This window comes from Oryctolagus cuniculus, chromosome 4, assembly GCF_051225735.1.
Source record: "Oryctolagus cuniculus isolate XC-2025 breed Fujian yellow rabbit chromosome 4, ASM5122573v1, whole genome shotgun sequence".
Lineage (NCBI taxonomy): Eukaryota > Metazoa > Chordata > Mammalia > Lagomorpha > Leporidae > Oryctolagus > Oryctolagus cuniculus.
This window is the reverse complement of record NC_142870.1, coordinates 93,212,419-93,231,263: the sequence shown is the minus strand read 5'-3', so window position 1 is coordinate 93,231,263 and position 18,845 is coordinate 93,212,419. Positions and strand designations below refer to the sequence as shown.

The window sequence follows — 18,845 nt, the reverse complement described above, 5'->3', positions numbered from 1 at the left end:
ACTCAGAATGTTTTTAATTATGGAATTCTCTAGCTTTGTAGCACCTCCCATGCATGACAAAGTAATTTATTATAAATACTATATTAATTTACACAACATGTCTATAAACTGTTAACTCCATGTACTTTTTTTAACAGTCATATATTTGCCTTGTATATGCACAAACAATGTAAAAAGATAAACAAGCAACTATTACAGTGGTTACCTTTGTGAAATGGGAATAGAAATGGAGCAAGGGACCAATGGAAGTGACTTCCTTTTCAGCTCCACACTATTCTACTACTCGTAAGTTTTAGATTGTTAATGTACTAAGGTCCAATCTTGGGCAGTTACTTAACCTCTCTTAGTTCCCTCATTTGAAAAACAAGGTTGATAATAGTAACTTTCCCACATGATTGTTTCTGTACAGTTCTTAGAAAGGTGCCTGTTACAGAGCAAGTGCTAAATGTTCTTTATATAAATGCATAAATGGTCACATATTGTATAAAAGATGTTAAGTTTCTAAATCCTATGACTAGTGTGACCTAAATTTTTTTAATCAAAAAAACACATGCAATATTTGCTCATGATTAATATTCAAAACACACAAATAAATTTGAACATTAAAAGATCCTGACTTTTGGGGTAGTATCCTTACAAATGACTCTTTACTCCTTTTCTGTATTTTAAAATTTTTACATGAACATAAATTCATGACCAGAAAATAAAAATTTATTAACAATTCCTTGAAGTCCAAATATGTAGAAAACAATCTGGAAATTCTCTCTAGCACAGAACACCTAGCTGAGAAAAATCAATGGTCTAATCCAGTAACAGCTATATCAAGTATTATTCCAAGAAGTATAAAGTAACTCAAAATGAGAGTTTAAGTAACAAATTTACAAGATCAAAGAGCAATAAATGGTTTCTAATTTTGTTTATTATCTGTCAGGTTTCCTCCAGCTACTAAAGCATCTGAGAATACAAAGTTTTATAAAGGAAACTGCTGAAGACTCTTGAAAGAATAAACATGGGGGCTAGCACTGTGGCATAGTAGGCTAAACCTCCACTGGCGGAGCCAGCATTCCATATGGGCACTGGTTCAAGTCCTGGCTGCTCCTCTCCAGTCTGTCTGATTATGGCCTGGGAAAACAGTGGAAGACGGAACAAATGCTTGGGCCCTTGCACCCGGAGGAGCTCCTGGCTCCTGGCTTTGGATCTGCTCAGCTCTGGCCATTGCAGCCACTTGGAGGTTGAGCCAGTGGACAGAAGATCTTTCTTTCTACTTCTCCCTTTCTGTCTGTAACTCTACTTCTCAAATAAATCAATCAATCTTTGGGAAAAAAACAACGAATAAATACGTCAGAGTGGAAAAGCTTTGGGCGAGGTTACAGAATTGACAGCTCCTAATGGTCTCCTTCCTATTTTCATGAATGGCATCCAGGAGCTGCGCTGTACACTGTAATCTCTTAAAGCAGAAAGACCTAGGCTTCACACTCAGTTCTGATATTTTTGGTAAAATACAACTTTGGAAAAAGTGTTTTGTTTATTTTCATTTACTTGAAAGGCAAAGCAACAGAAAAAGAGAGACATAAAGGTCTTCAACCAGCTGGCTCACTCCCCAAATACCCGCAACAGCCAGGGAAGGGCCAGGCTGAAGCCAGGAATTAGGAATTCCATCTGGGTCTCCCACAAGGGTGGCAAGGAACCAAGCACTTGAACCTTCATCTGTTGTCTTGCAGTGTGAATGAGCATGAAGCAGGATGGAAGCAAAGTAGCTGGGACCTGAACCAGCATTCCATTTTGGGATTTGTAGGCATTCCAACTAAAGTGCAGCTTAACCTGCTGCACCAGAACTGCCCCACAAATGCAACTTTAATCTGATGAAAACTCAGTTTCTCCCTTCTAAAAGGAAAACAATGTATTTCCTAGGGTGCTAGCGGAAGTTAAATGAGATAACATCACATATGTATAAAAACTACATCCTTTCTCCCCTGGCTTGTCCCCCTCATCCCGCCCCAATCCATCCAACTATACCCTTCCAGGATTTCGGCTTTGTCTCTGCTCCATGTGGTTTGAGAGTCTTTCCTCTATATCCAGATTGCTGTTATTATCTTTGTCAGATAAGAAGTCATTATGTTGAGATAAAGAATCACTTTCTGAATGATTGGCCGATGGTGTTTCTGATCTCTGATTAGCAGGAGATGATGATCTAGATGGTGATTCCAAAAATTTCTTGATAGCAGGATGGTTAAAAACCATTGTATCACATGTCTTTGATCCCTAGAAAAAATGAAAAAAAGTAAGCAAGGATTAAACACAAGCCATCAAAAGTAGGCAAAAATCTGATCCTTCTAAGATACCTTATCTAGCCTTCAGAATCTCCTGACACCCATAGAAAGAAGTCCAAACTCCTCTTACATAGTCCCAATCAACCAAACAAAAACGAGAGTGATATACAATCATGCAAAAGTTTTAACACTAAAAGCTAAAGAAGTAGGATCTTCTTATGATGAGAATAGTAACTTATGGCAAATAAAATTTCACTTTAAAAATGTCTCACATCACTCTACACAGACACATCAACTGCTCTAAAAAAAATATCCCTTTAAGACTGCTTTAAGGCCAGCGCCGGCACACCGGGTTCTAGTCCCAGTTGGGGCACCGGATTCTGTCTCAGTTGTTCCTCTTCCAGTCAAGCTCTCTGTTGTGGCCCGGGAGTGCAATGGAGGATGGCCTAAGTTCTTGGGCCCTGTACCCGCATGGGAGACCAGGAGAAACACCTGGCTCCTGGCTTCGGATCAGCACGGTGCGCCGGCCGCAGCGCGCAAGCTGCAGCAGCCATTTGAGGGTGAACCAACGGAAAAAGGAAGACCTTTCTTTCTGTCTCTCTCACTGCCCACTCTGTCAAAAAAAAAAAAAAAAAAAAAAAGAAGACTGCTTTAAAATGGGTAATAATGATGTATAAAGTTTGCCCTCCATCCATTACAGAGGCACAGGGTGTTTTTCTGTATCTTAGTTACTATGTTCTGTTATAATGTAATACACTCTAGTTATGTTACTAGGAAACAAAGCTGTTAAAAACTGTGTCATTAAAAAAATGTTTTAGTGAGGAAAAAAAGGAGCTGGAGACTAGCATTTCAGAGTCAAAGCAACAGTTGTTGATTTTCAATAAAGGTTTTTCAGAGCTATGTGTTTTGCTACTGAAAAGTAAAACTAGATGACTGATCTTAACAGACAAAAGCATAACTACCCATCCTTGAATAAATCCTAATCAGAAAATAACAGGATAAAATCAGTGCACTTCTAGACCAAATAGCACAGAACAGAACTGTCAGTAATAAATCAAGGTACAAAACATTAAATGAACAACTTCCATGCACATGCTAGCTCATGATGCGCATTTTGTTGAATCCAACACTGAGCTAACAGATGGTATCAGAATCTGTCCTGTGTTGAACACTGTTTCCCCAAAATTCGTATCCATCCAGAATCTGTGAATGTGACTTTGCTCTAAAATAGGGTCTCTGCAGATGTAACCAAATTAAAATGAAGTCACCTCGGATTATGATAAACTCTAATCCAAAACTATCATCCTTTTTCCCTACAATGATATAGCGAAAAACTGAGGAGATGCAGCTTCAAACCCAGAACACAAAGGACTGACAGCAGTCAACCTGAAGCTAGGAAGAAGTAAGGAAGGATTTTTCCCTGCTTCCAGAATCATGATAATAAATGTATAAAATAAATCCCTGTTGTCGTAAGCCATCAAGCTTGTGCTGATTTGTACGGCAGTCCTAAAATACAAATACAGATTCTAACATGTATTACTGAAATTTCTGCCTGGTATCTGAGATTAAACTCAAATGAACTCTAGCATCTATAAGGCAATGTCAGGGGCAGCAGTGATACCATGGACCCTAAAGTTCCACAGAGTACAAGAAAGCCCAACCATGACTGTTATCTCTTATCATCACCCTACAGTCGCTCCCCCATTTCTGCTGAGCCAGAACTGTCCAAGAGAATCATCTCTCATTCTAATTGAAAAAACTTAAGATAAAAAAACTAAAGAAAATAAGTTATGCCGAAATTATCAAAATGTCAAACGAAGAAATATTTTAATTTCAGTTCAGTCATATCCCTTATGTTTGTATTTGGACAGACTGCTAGGATAAAAGAACAAGATATTTATCATCTATTTGTCAAAAACAAAAGTAGGGAAAAAACCTTTCTTTAAAATTGATCCAGTGGTAACCAAGTGATCAAATTTAACATCAGTAAGAGGACATCCTGCTGCTATACGCCTGCTGATACAACACAATGTGAAGTACACAGCATCATCAATGATAATATCTCTGCCAAAAAAATTCAGTCTGAATCTCATCAATCCTTTAGACCTGAATTCAGTCTATAGAAAAACAGAGGATGAAAGAACAACCCAAGGAAAAAGATAAATCCAAAATGTGGAAATTCTATAAGATAAATGGTATGACCTCTTCAAAAACTCACTATCATGGCAAGGGCAAGGGGGGTGGGGGGGAGTCTTGTCCTAGATTTAAAAGAAACTAGGGCCAGCGCCGTGGCTCAGTAGGCTAATCCTCCGCCTTGTGGCGCCGGCACTCCGGGTTCTAGTCCTGGTCGGGGTGCCGGATTCTGTCCCGGTTGCCCCTCTTCCAGGCCAGCTCTCTGCTGTGGCCAGGGAATGCAGTGGAGGATGGCCCAAGTGCTTGGGCCCTGCACCCCATGGGAGACCAGGAGAAGCACCTGGCTCCTGCCATCGGATCAGCGTGGTACACCGGCCGCAGCGCGCCGGCCGCAGCAGCCATTGGAGGGTGAACCAACGACAAAAGGAAGACCTTTATCTCTGTCTCTCTCTCTCACTGTCCACTCTGCCTGTCAAAAAAAAAAAAAAAGAAAAAGAAAAAGAAAAGAAACTAGAGGGGGACAACCCTGTGGCATAGCAGGTTAAAGCCCTGGCCTACAGCACTAGCATTCCACCCATGTGGGAGACCTGAAGAAGCTCCAGGATCCTAGCTTCAGATTGGCTCAGCTCTGGCTGTTGCAGCCATCTGCGGAGTGAACCAGTGGTTGGAAGACCTCTCTCTATCTCTACCTTTCCATGTAACTCTTTCAGATAAAATAAATCTTTTAAAAATTATTAATAAAAAATAAACTAGGAAAACAAAACAAATGCAACCCACAAATCTAGATTGGACCTGGTCTGAAAAACCCAGCTTAAAGGGCCGGCACTGTGGCGTAGCAGGTTAACGCCCTGGCCTGAAGCGCAGGTATCCCATACGGGCACCAGTTCTAGTCCCAGCTGCTCCTCTTCCGATGCAGCTCTCTGCTATGGCTGGGAAAGCAGTAGAAGATGGCCCAAGTCCTTGGGCCCCTACACCCATGTGGGAGACCCAGAAGAAGTTCCTGGCTCCTGGCTTCCGATCAGCGCAGCTCCAGCCGTTGCGGCCAATTGGGGAGTGAACCAGCAGATGGAAGACCTCTCTCTCTATCTCTACCTCTCTCTGTAACTCTTTCAAGTAAATAAAATAAATCTTAAAAAAAAAAAAAAAAAAAAAAAAAAAGCTTAAAACAATAAAGACAACTGGGGAAATCTGAATATGGACTGGTTATCAGATAATAAAATTAATTATTACTCAGAGTAAAAGGACAAAGAAAACTCAAATGCTCTATAACTTATCCCAAAATAGATCATAATTAAATGAGGAATTAGGCAGGTGCAAATAGGTCTTACTCATCTTTGTATTTGCAAAACCTCACATACACATAATGCTAACAATTAGTAGACTAGTGTAGTTTGCATATTAGTTTGATTATCCCCCAAAGTTCATTTGTTAAAGGCCTGGTTCCCAGGGTGGCATTATTTAGGAGGTATAACATATCAGGCAGTCCTCAAGTCACTGGGAGCATGTCCTTGGAAGATAGTTGTCATGAGAGAGTTGTTAGAAAAACCCAAATTCGGTCCCAGGCTCTCTGCTTCCTGGGTCACCACCTGATCATTCCTCTGCAAACTCCACCATGCAAACTCCATGGAAAGCCTGCATCATGCCATTTGCACATTCAGCTTCCCAAACTAGAACTAAATAAATCTCTTTCAAGGGGTAAGTAAAAAGGAAAACTTATAAGTACAACTGACAAAGCAGAGAGGTATGCCAAAAGGACTACAGTTGAACACAATGACTGGTAAGTGTAGGATAGGCTTCTCAAAAAGGTCAACAAAAGAAATGTCTGAAAGGCAGGGAATCCACACTAACATAACTTCCCTACAGACAACAGATACAGTGGTTGGAGGAATACTCACCTCAGAAACTTTTAGAAGACCTGCAGAAGCATAATAGTTTGCTACAATGCAGGCACGGAGTTTATCCATCATCCTTCTTGCTTCAATCAGTCGCTAAAAACAAATGGTAATTCATTACTTTACAAAATGGCAATAACAAAAGAGATGTAGAAGCAATTCATAAAGTAAAAAAATACAAGTCAAAGAGGTCGATTTCTCTAATAATCAAAGGAAAACAAACTGAAATGACATTTTCCACCTATCTGATTGGCAAAGATTTAAAAGAATAACAAAGTGTTGCAAAGACATAAGCATTCTGATAAATATCTTCTTGTGTATATTCACTGAAAAATATGATATTAAGCACGAGAGCAAAGATGGATTAACTTTTGGGGTGCAATTTCAGGTAATCAAAAAATTCTGTAATTTTAACTTAAAAAACAAACAAATAGTATTTTCCTTCCCTCCCCCAAACCCAAGCAAGAAAGCTATTTTTAAAAGAACAGCCAAGGTGAAAAAGTAAAATGTGACTCTATGATGACAGATTATTTTTCAACAGTTTTGATATTTCTTTATTATCGTTATACCTGGTCAATGACTTCAATTTCATGTTCCTTATTCTTCATTTCAAGAGCAAACTGTTCTTTAATAATAGTCTCAATCTTCTGCACGGCAGCATCTCGAGCTGCACAAAGAACATAAGATACATCCAAGGCCTAATTAATCAGCAGCTGTCTTGATTTAAGTCAGCCAATAACAAAAGAAACCCAGGAAATCATGACTAAGTGGAGAAACCTGGCAGACTTCACCTTAGCCAAGTGATGAGAAACTAAAATCATGAATATGGAACCAAGTGACTCCAGTGTTGTGTGATATTATCACTATGAAGACCACAACATCACTGTAATGTCCCTGACAAAAATGCTGAATCAATTCACAAAAAGCCATGAAACTCAAGCTGAAGGACGTTTTACAAAATAACCAGCCTGTACTGTTCAAATATTAAAGTCAACAGACAAGGAAAGGTTGAAAAGAACGAGAAGCTTGCACTGTGGTGTAATGGGTAAAGCTGCCACCTGCAGTGCTGGCATCTCATACAGGCACCCACTGCTCCACTCATACAGGAGTCCACCTGCTCCACTTCCAATCCAGCTCTCTGCTATGGCCTGGGAAAGCAAAGATGGCCCAAGCCCAAGAACCTGCACCTGCGTGGGAGACCTGGAAGAAGCTTCTGGCTCCTGATCAGCGCAGCTATGGCCATTGCAGTCAATTAGGCAGTGAATCGTCAGATGGGAGACCTCCCTCTCTCTCTCTGCCTCTCCTTCTCTGTGTAACTCTTTCAAATAAATAAATAAATCTTTAAAAAGAAAAAGAAAAGAATGAAAGACTAAAAAGATAAAGCAATTAAATGCCCTGTGTAGGTGCCAGCATTGTGACACAACAGGTTAAGCTACCACCTACATCTCATATAGACACAGGTTTAGGTCCTGGCTGCTCCACTTCTGATCCAGCTCCTTGCTAATGTATTTAGGAAAGATGGCACATGTAGTTGGGCCCCTGTCACCCACATTGGAGACTGAGATGGAGTTCCAGGCTCCTAGCTTTGGCCTGGTCCAGCCCTGGCCATTGCAGCCATTGCAGCCATTTGGGGAGTGAACCAAGATCAAAAGAGTACTCTCTCGCTCGCTCGCTCTCTCTCTGCCTTTCAAATAAATCTTTTAAAAATAATACATGAATGCTCTATGTGGTCTGGATTGAATCCTGGAGACTGGGGGAAATAGCTATATAATACAATACTAGGACAATGGGTAAAACTTGAATATGGACCATAGAATAGGTAACACAGTATAACAATGTTAAAATGTCTCGTCTTCAATAACTATATTCTGGTTACATAACAGAATGTCCCTGGGGAACACACAGAATTGTTTACAGATGCCCAACTTATTCTCTAATGGTTTAGAAAGAAGAATAATGTACTTATCCACCTGTACATGTGTGCATGCATGCCCATGTATATGGAGATGGTGGAAGAAAGACAAATGAAATGAGGCAAAATGTGCAACTGCTGAACTGATGTGGTAACACATATGGGTGCACCTGGTAATTTTCTGCTTGAAATTATAACACAATAAAATTAGCAAGAAACAAAGAATGGGAAAGAAACAGAGGAAGTTTCTAAGAGAAATATGGGTGACCTTTGAAAAACCATAGCCTCAAACGTATATATAAACCTTGCATACAGAATGAGTTTCCCTACCCCAAAAATCCAAAACCCAAAATTTGAACCTTTTCAGTACCAATGTAACACTCCAAAAGTTGTGGGTTTTGCAGAACTCGGGATTCTGGATTAGGGATGCTCATGCTATATGTAGAAACCACTATTCTGGGTATGTGTAACAGGTATACATAATCCTTGGGTATACACACCTCAGACATTCTTAGCAGGCACTAAGTCAAATACCACAATTACTAAAAACTGTCTTTTATTATTTAGTCTCAGAAACAAACACTTCTAAATGATCTCTTTCATGGATTTAGTGAAAAATAAAATATAAGCAAAGAAAAGCTTGCCAACAAATCTACTTTGAGAAAAAATTCTGAAAAAACATGATTAGGATTAGGTAGAATACAGACACCAACAGAAGAAAAAACAAATTGCCCCTGCTTCAAAATACACATTTGAGAACTTATTAGATTTATATCAGTTACAGTGCTATTAAAATAATTACATTTCCCTCATTATTTTTATTTTTTTGACAGGCAGAGTGGACAGTGAGAGAGAGAGACAGAGAGAAAGGTCTTCCTTTGCTGTTGGTTCACCCTCCAATGGCCGCCACGGCCGGCGCACTGCGCTGATCCAAAGGCAGAAGCCAGGTGATTCTCCTGGTCTCCCATGGGGTACAGAGCCCAAGGACTTGGGCCATCCTCCACTGCACTGCCTGGCCACAGCAGAGAGCTGGCCTGGAAGAGGGGCAACCAGGACAGAATCCGGTGCCCTGACCGGGACTAGAACCCGGGGTGACGGCGCCACTAAGTGGAGGATTAGCCTATTGAGCCGCGGCGCTGGCCCCTCATTATTTTTATTAAAAAGAAGTTATGCCTTATGAAACTTTTGACTAATAGATGTAAGTTACATGATATTTTCTTATAGATTTTATTGAAAGGAAATAGAATTTCCTCATAAATAAAATTACACCTGAATGCAGTGAGAAGCATCTTTAATTTTTTCATTACTTAAAATTAGATCTGATCATTTTCTTTCCATAAAAATTTTCATTGACATAAATAACTTGATTATACTTACTTTTTTTTTTTTTTTTTTTTTTTTTTTTTTTTAATTTTTTGACAGGCAGAGTGGACAGTGAGAGAGAGAGAGACAGAGAGAAAGGTCTTCCTTTGCCGTTGGTTCACCCTCCAATGGCCGCCGCGGCCAGCGCGATGTGGCCGGCGCACCGCGCTGATCCGATGGCAGGAGCCAGGAGCCAGGTGCTTTTCCTGGTCTCCCATGGGGTGCAGGGCCCAAGCACCTGGGCCATCCTCCACTGCACTCCCGGGCCACAGCAGAGGGCTGGCCTGGAAGAGGGGCAACCGGGACAGAATCCGGCGCCCCGACCGGGACTAGAACCCGGTGTGCTGGCGCCGCTAGGCGGAGGATTAGCCTAGTGAGCCGCGGCGCCGGCCATGATTATACTTACTTAAAATTCTAGAAATCCTGATCTTTGTGGAACTGCACTTTTTTTTTTTTTAATTTATATTTAGTTTGCAAGTCAGAGTTAGAGAGAGAGAGAGGAGAGACAGAGAGATCTTCCATTCACTAGTTCACTCCCCAAATGGCTGCAACAGACTGTGCTGGACCAGGCCAGAGCCAGGAGCTTCATCCAGGTCTCCCACATGGATGGCAGGGGCCCAAACACTTGACAATTTTTCACTGCCTTTTTTAGGCCATTAGCAGGGAGATGGATTGGAAGCAGAGCAGCTGGGGCAGGAAACGATGCCCATATAGGATGCCAGCATCTCAGCAGCACCCGCTAAGCCATAATATGGCTTTGAAACTGCACACTCTACCTATGATTTTGATGCCTTCTTAATCTTGCTAAAAATAATTTATATGGAGTATTTTAATAAAAATTAAAGAACTTTAGTAATAGTTTGTTTAAAAATGCAAATGTGGCTTCTTTTTTGAGGTAGTTCCAGACATTCTGGGTGAATGCAGACAGCTGATGATTTCCCCCTTAATTATATGATATTGGACAAGAAATTTTATGCCTCTGGGGCCAGCGTTATGGCATAGCCGGTTATGCTGCTGCCTGAAATGTGGGAATCCCATATGAGTGCTAGTTCAAGTCTCAGCTGCTTCACTTCTGAACCAGTCCCCTGCCAATATACCTGGGAAAGCAGAGGAAGATGCTCAAGTCCTTGGGCCTCTGCACCCATGTGGGAGACCAAGATGAAACTCCCGGCTCTTGGCTTCAGCCTGGCCCAGACCTGGCCATTACAGCCACTTGGGGAATCAACCAGCAGATTTAAGACCTCCCTCTCTCTCCCCCTCTCTCTCTGTAATTCTGCCTTTCAAATAAATAAATCTTTCAAAAAAAATTTTTTTTGACAGGCAGAGATAGACAGTAAGAGAGACAGAGAGATAGGTCTTCCTTTTTCCGTTGGTTCACCCACCAATGGCCGCTATGACCAATGTATTGGGGCCGGCGCGCAGCGCCGATCCAAAACCAGGAGCCAGGTGCTTCCTCCTGGTCTTCCATGTGGAAGCACTTGGGCCATCCTCCACTGCACTCCCGGGCCACAGCAGAGAGCTGGACTGGAAGAGGAGCAACCGGGACAGAATCCGGCACCCCAACCGGGACTAGAACCCAGGGTGCCAGTGCCTCAGGCAGAGGATTAGCCTAGTGAGCCGCGGTGCTGGCCTTAAAAATTTTTTAAAAAGAAATTTAATGCCTCTGAGCCTTAATTTTGCCCAATAGCAGTTAGGTGTAGAACTTAAGCTAGATCGAAGCTTTCCAAATTTCTATCATTCATATACCACCTTCAAGATACCTACCAAAATCTGGGAACCATGTGAAACATTTAGTTAAATAAGATTAAATAAAAGCTTTTTTAAAAGATTTATTTGAAAAGCCGAGTGAGGAAGAGAGATCCTCCATCTGCTGGTTCACTCCCCAAACAGCCCTAACGTAGGGGCTCAGCCAGGTCAAAGTCTGGAGCTAAGAACTCCTATCTTGTGCTACCACATGGGTGGCAGGGGCCCAAGAACTGGGGCTGTTTGTTGTCTTCCCAGGTGCACAGCAGGAAGAGGTAGAGTGGCCGGGACTCAAAAAGGTTTTCTGATATGGGATGCCTGCATCACAAGTGACAGCTTAATCTGCTGTACCAAATCACCAGGCCCACACAATGTATTTAAATGATTTTAGCTTTGTTTTAAGTAATAATAGCTATTAAACTACAAATCTGATGAGACAATTTTCCTATACATATTAAGATAATATGTAACTATTAAAAATAAAAAAGCTTAACCGATGTACCATTTTCAATCATTTCACGTGATCACACCACACTGTGATACACATTTCATAAACTTTATGATTATACCTAACATTCAGTGATCGTTAACACTTGTAGCCTGGCTCATTACTGATGCATTCACTGTCTACCTGATTATATTCCTGCCTTTTGTGTCACACATGGTGTGTTGCTATTAAACAGAGAATTTAGCTAATCCCACTCAAACTTCTTCAAATCAGACACAACAGTGGAAATTCATTTCATTTTGGTGCAAATAAATCTTAACTGTAGAAGCACATGTCAACAAGAAATAATTTCTCAAACAGATCAATTTCTACCTGAATTCTCAATTGCTTTATGCCGTTTATTTGGAAGGGCCACAGATACATCCTCATAATCAGGGTCAGTTTCCTTGATTGTTCGCTTGATTCCGGACATGACGACACTATATTTCACTGTAAAACAATAACAAATTAATTAATTAATAAATAGCACTGGATCACTCTAGTACTTAGAAATGTTATGTGTGTACAAATACAAAGGGGACAAATAAACACATAATAATGTTACTTAAAAATCTTTGTGCATATATTCTTTTTAAGACAAAAGCATTAAGTTTAAAGTTTAACCTCAAAGCTTTCCCAAAAGATTTATCATCATAAAAAATTCATCATCGGGGCCAGCGCTGTGGCTCAGCAGGTTAACGTCCTGGCCTGAAGCACCAGCATCCCACAAGGGCACTAGTTCCAGTCCTGGCTGCTCCTCTTCTGACCCGGCTCTGGGATAGCAGTAGAAGATGGCCCAAGTCCTTGGGCCCCTGCACCCATATGGGAGACCTGGAAGAAGCTCCTGGCTTCGGATCGGTGCGGCTCCAGCCACTGCAACCAATTGGGGAGTGAACCATCAGATGGAAGACCTCTCTCTGTCTGCCTCTCCTCTCTCTATGTAACTCTGACTTTCAAATAAATAAATAAATCTTAAAAAAAATTCATCATCACAGTGATCTGTTGAAAGCATGGGTTTCTCTTTTAAGAGAGAAACCCTTTAAACAGATAGCACATTGGATTTTTCAAAAGGAGACTGGCTGTCACAGAACTCTCAAGAGAAAAGGAGAGACCATACTATGATGAAAACATGGTAACTGTACACTTTAAGCATATTAAAAAACATGAGCAACACAGGGCTCAACAAATAATTTATTATACAAATCCTGTCTCTGGCACTTATATGGTGCCTTCTACATAATAGGCACTCAAAAAATGATATTATTGAAACTCATAATACCAACTGTATAGACAAATTAAAAAGTTCACAATATGATGAAAAAAGTCCCAGGTATACAAGTCCTTGAATAAACCAAGTCCATAAATCCTCTAGATCTGCACTGTCATAATACTTAGCCAGTAGTCAGATGTGGTTAAAGTTAAAATGATTAAAATTAAATCAAATTTAAAATTCAGTTTATTTTTCCACATTTTAATTGTTCATATTTTACAAGCAGCCACATTTCAAGTGTTCAATAATCACTGCGAGACAGTAGCTATCATACTGGACAGTGAAAATTTAGAGTATTTACATCACTGCAAAAAATTCTACTAGATAAGGGTTGGTGCTGTGGCACAGTGGGTTAATGCCCTGGCCTGAAGCGCCGGCATCCACTCCTGTGGAACTGTGGTCTTCCTGTTTTTTACTTGCTCAGTATTATAATTAGTGTCAAATTAAGTCTGTGAATATAGACTGGCTTAAAATTCTGTCCTTGCAAAAACTGATGAAGAGAAGGAAACGAGGGAGGGGACAGGAGGGGAGGGGGGAATATGGGAGTGAAGGAAGTGTGGTTGTCTTCTTGGAACTGTAGCTACAGAATGCACGAAATTTGTTCTCTTTATATAAATAAAAATTGTATTATGTTAGAAATGCATTCCCTTTATATAGATTAATAAATAATCAATAAACCTCATTTAATCTTCCTTAATGCAAACAAGAATTAAAAAAATACCTCCTACTTGCAGCTAAACCTAGAATCAGAAGTAGATAAACCCCAGATCTCTAAGCTTGTTCCCACATCATACCATTCTTAGTGGCCATGTCTTTTATGGTTTGGCAAGAGTCTCAGAGAATTATCTGTAAAGAGTCCAAGTTCAGCATCACCTTTGCTTATCCACCCTGTGAACATCACAAATCTGCATATTCTCCTACTTCCCAAGTAACTGGATCATTAAAGAAAATAGTACTTTGTTGTATCATCTCTTAAAGGACAAAACAAAACTCTCAGGGCAGGGGTTGTGGTGCAGGGGGTTAAGCCGCCATCTGCAGTGGCAGCATCCCATATGAACACTGGTTCAAGTCCTAGCTGCTCTTATTCCGATCCAGCTCCTTGCTAATGTGCCTGGGAAAGCAATGAAAGATGGCCCAAGTGCTTGGGCTCCTGCACCCAAGTGAGAGACTGGGCTGAAGTTCCTGCCTCTTGGCTTCAGCATGGCCCAGCCCTGGCCACTGCAGTCATTTAGGGAGTGAACCAGGGGATAGAAGACCTCTCTCTGTAACTCTTTCAAATAAAAAAGTAAATCTTAAAAACAATAATAATAATAATAATAATAATAAACCTCTCTTGCCTTTTCCTCTAAAACTGAGGGACTAGGCAAGGGGGAAAAAAGAGAAATTGGTACAGAGGAGGGTAAGGGAATAGCTACCCATAACTCATTTTGCATGCAGTCCTTGGACTTAAACTTTTCTTGTTATCGCTGAGGATATACATTTAAGCTTCCAATAGATACTTCAATTCTTCTTCATCAGAGACATTTAAAAAATGTCTAAAGAAACCAAAACAAAAGAACAGAAAGACTGTAGACGATCCATGAACTCCTGATCCATGAAACAATAAGGATGAATTTTTTTTAAAGATTTTATTTATTTGAAAGTCAGAGTTATCAAGAGAGAGAAGGAGAGGCAGAGGCAGAGGCAGAGGCAGAGGCAGAGACAGAGAGAGACAGACAGAGAGAGAGACAGGTCTTCTATCTGCTGGTTCACTCCCCAGATGACTGCAAGGGCCAGAGCTGTACCAATCTGAAGCCAGGAGCCAGGGGCTTCTTCCAGGTTTTCCATGTGGGAATAGGGGCCCCAAGGACTTGCGCCATCTTCCACTGCTCTCCCAGGCCATAGCAGAGAGCTGGATTGGAAGTAAAGGCAGCCAGGTCTCAAACCAGCACCCATGTAGGATGCACGGCACTGGAGGCAGTAGCTTTACCCACTACGCCACAGCGCCAGCCCCTATTTATTTATTTGAAAGTCAGATTACACACAAAGAGAGAAGGAGAGGCAGAGAGAAAGAGATCTTCCATCTGGTGGTTTGCTCCCCAAGCCAACTGGCCATAATGGCCAGTACTGAGCTGATCTGAAGCCAGGAGCTTCTTCTGGGTCTCCCACATGTGTGCAGGAGCCCAAGGACTTGGGCCATCTTCTGCTTCTTTCCCAGGCCATAGCAGAGAGTTGGATCTCTGAGTGGAGCAGCTGGGACACGAACCAGAGCCCATATGGGATGCCACACTGCAGGGGGCAGCTCTACCTGCTATGCCACAGAACCAGCCCCAGGATGAATCTCAAAATCATTACAGTAAGCAACAGAAGACACCACAAGATTACATAGTGAATTATTTCATTTATATAAAGTTCCAAACAGGCTAATCTATGATGAATAACATGAGAGGGGCCAATACTGTGTCATGGTAGATAAACCTGCAGCACCGGCATCCCATGTGGGTGCCAGTTCAAGTACTAGCTGCTCCACTTCCAATCCAGTTCTCTGTTTATGTCCCTGGGAAAGAAGTGAAAGATGGCCCAAGTGCTTGAGTGCCTATTCCCACTTGGGAGATACAGAAGAATCTCCTGGCTCTTGACTTTGGATTGGCCCAGTCCAACTGTTGCAGCCATTTGGGGAGTGAACCAGCAGATGAAGATCAACCTCTGTATCTCCATCTCTCAGTAACTCTGCCTTTCAAACAAATAAAATTTTAAAAAATAAGAAGAGAAAAAAGAAAGAAGAGAAAAAAATAAGAAGAGAAAAAAGAATAGTAGTTAGGGGTGCTGGTAGTGACAATTAGGAGGAGGACTAGGCCGGCGCCGCAGCTCACTAGGCTAATCCTCTGCCTTGCGGCACCAGCACACCGGGTTCTAGTGCCGATCAGGGCGCCGGATTCTGTCCCAGTTGCCCCTCTTCCAGGCCAGCTCTCTGCTGTGGCCCGGGAGTGCCCAAGTGCTTGGGCCCTGCACCCCATGGGAGACCAGAAGTACCTGGCTCCTGCCATCGGATCAGCGCAGTGCGCCGGCCGTGGTGGCCATTGGAGGGTGATCCAATGGCAAAGGAAGACCTTTCTCTGTCTCTCTCTCACTGTCCACTCTGCCTGTCAAAAAAAAAAAAAAAAAAAAAAAAGGAGGAGGACTGAAGGAACTTTCTAGGTGATAGAAAAACTTTGCATTTTTTTAAAAGATTTTATTTATTTGAGAATGTCACAGTGAGAGAGACAGAGAAAGGCCTTCCATCTGCTGATTCACTCCCCAAATGGCTGCAGCATCTGGAGCTGCACCAATCCAAAGCCTGGAGCCAGGAGCTTCCTCCAGGTCTCCTATATGGGTGCATGAGTCCCGGCTGCTCCTCTTCCAATCCAGTTCTTTGCCATGGCCTGGGAAAGCAGCAGAGATGGCCCAAGTGCTTGGGCCCCTGCACCCACGTGGGAGACCCAGAAGAAGTTCATGGCTCTTGGTTCGGATTGGCTCAGCTCCAGCCATTGTGGCCATCTGGGGAATGAACCAGCAGATGGAAGATCTCTCTTTCTGTCTCTACCTCTCTCTGTAACTCTTTCAAATAAATAAACAACAACAACAAATAGACAGATTTATTTATTTATTTGAAAGGCAGAGTTAGAGAAGCGGAAGTTTAGCTTACTATGCCACAGTGCTGGCCCTGCAAAAATTTTGTATCTTTATAAAGTATCTTAATAGATACGTTGTATCTTGAAGGTTACATGGATATATGAAATCTTATAAACTAATCCAATTATACACTTAAAAATATGTATATTTTACTATATATAAACTATATCTCCATTTAGAAAAGGACCATAAAAATATTTTTCTTAATATGTCATTCTCTGCTTGAAAGTTTAAATGGCTTCCCGAAACATTAGAACCAATTCACACTCCTTAATGTGACCCACAGACCTTACATGAACTGGGCCCTACCTCCCATTCTCCCATTCCATCCTTAATCTTTTTTTTTTTTTTTTTTTTTTTGACAGGCAGAGCGGACAGTGAGAGAGAGACAGGTCTTCCTTTTTCCGCTGGTTCACCCCCCAATGGTTGCTGTGGCCAGTGCACTGTGCCGATCCGAAGCCAGGAGCCAGAGGCTTCTCCTGGTCTCCCATGCGGGTGCAGGGCCCAAACACTTGGGCCATCCTCCACTGCCTTCCTGGGCCACAGCAGAGAGCTGGACTGGAAGAGGAGCAACCGGGACAGAATCCGGCGCCTTGACCAGGACTAGAACCTGGGGTGCCAGCACCGCAGGCGGAGGATTAGCCTATTGAACCACGGCACCAGTACATCCTTAATGTTTAAGATTCAACATGCTAGTTTTTTTTCTGTTCTTTAGATTTATGGCTCCTTTTGCCTAGAATCTCTCCCCACAGGTCAGCTTTATTAGATTCCAGTCCAAATGTCCAACCCATCACAGAAGGCCTTCCCTGACTGCCCTAATCTATCTCAGTTCTCCCTACATTCTCTCTCCAAAGTTCCTGGAAACAATACATTATCTGCTGAATAAACAAATGAAGGGTTAAGTAAAATACTTGCCAAAATGTAAATGCCCCCAAGGAATACAACTACTGGCTTACACTAGCTTTCATTGCTTTGCTCCTATATTTAAAAATCTATCTGCTACATCATCAAAAACACTACAGCTAAATGTTTGAAGAAAGGGATGTGCAAAGTTATTTCACACAAATATGCATACAAAATGACAAGAGAATAACTTGAGAAATATTTAATATTTAATATATTTAATATGATAAAGATTGTTATGAAGATTTCATGAATTATATATCAAACAACATATTAAAATGCAAAAACCAGAAATATAACTTCAAAAATTTGTGGAAAATGGAATTAAAATGCTGAAATTCACATAAAGAGTAGTTTCCAAAAAGGTCATTAAAAATGCACATTACAAAAAAACTAAACATGGACTTCAAAGACTTTCCCACTAAAATAAACTTATCTTTTAATTCCATTTCTGTCATCTGCAGAGAATTTAAGAAAAATCACAATCACGGTAGAATTTGAACACATTTCAAAAATTTAAGACTGGTGGGTTAAGCCACCAGCATCCCATGAGTGATGGTTTGAGTCCCAGCTGCCCCACTTCTTATCCAGCTCCCTGCTGATGTGCTGGGGAAGGCAGTGGACAATGGCCCAATGTGGGACCTGGGTGGAATTCCTGGCTCCTGGCTTCAGCCTGGCCTAGCTTTGGCTGTTGTGACCATCTGGGGAGCAAACCAGCAGACAGATCTTTCTCTCTCTCTTCCCTTATGAATAAAAGAAACCTTTAAAATTTTTTTTTTTTTTTTAAATTTTTGACAGGCAGAGTGGACAGTGAGAGAGAGAGAGAGAGAGAGAAAGGTCTTCCTTTGCCGTTGGTTCACCCTCCAATGGCCGCCGCTGCAGCCGGCGCACCGTGCTGATCCGATGGCAGGAGCCAGGAGCCAGGTGCTTTTCCTGGTCTCCCATGGGGTGCAGGGCCCAAGCACCTGGGCCATCCTCTACTGCACTCCCTGGCCACAGCAGAGAGCTGGCCTGGAAGAGGGGCAACCGGGACAGAATCCGGCGCCCCAACCGGGACTAGAACCCGGTGTGCCGGCGCCGCAAGGTGGAGGATTAGCCTATTGAGCCATGGCGCCGGCTTAAAATTTTTTTTAAAAGATCATGGGGTTAGCCAGTGCCGTGGCTCACTAGGCTAATCCTCTGCCTGTTGCATTGGCATCCCGGGTTCTAGTCCTGGTTGGGG

The 18,845-nt window shown here is 41.9% G+C and overlaps 1 protein-coding gene across 6 annotated transcripts in view; it reads right to left on the bottom strand.

Annotated features, from left to right (window-relative positions):
- Positions 1-18,845, bottom strand: part of YEATS2 (YEATS domain containing 2) — a 120,662-nt gene that overhangs the window by 88,050 nt on the left and 13,767 nt on the right. For all 6 annotated transcript variants that reach the window (XR_016233195.1, XR_016233194.1, XM_070072402.2 and 3 more), the window contains 4 exons: positions 12,133-12,249; positions 6,865-6,962; positions 6,299-6,391; positions 2,017-2,262 (listed from right to left, as the gene is read on the bottom strand). Coding sequence is in view for 4 of the 6 variants with exons in the window: in XM_008266625.5 (XP_008264847.2) it covers positions 2,017-2,262; positions 6,299-6,391; positions 6,865-6,962; positions 12,133-12,249 (554 nt within the window). In the remaining 2 variants the exon portion in view is untranslated. The remainder of the gene's footprint in view (positions 1-2,016; positions 2,263-6,298; positions 6,392-6,864; positions 6,963-12,132; positions 12,250-18,845) is intronic.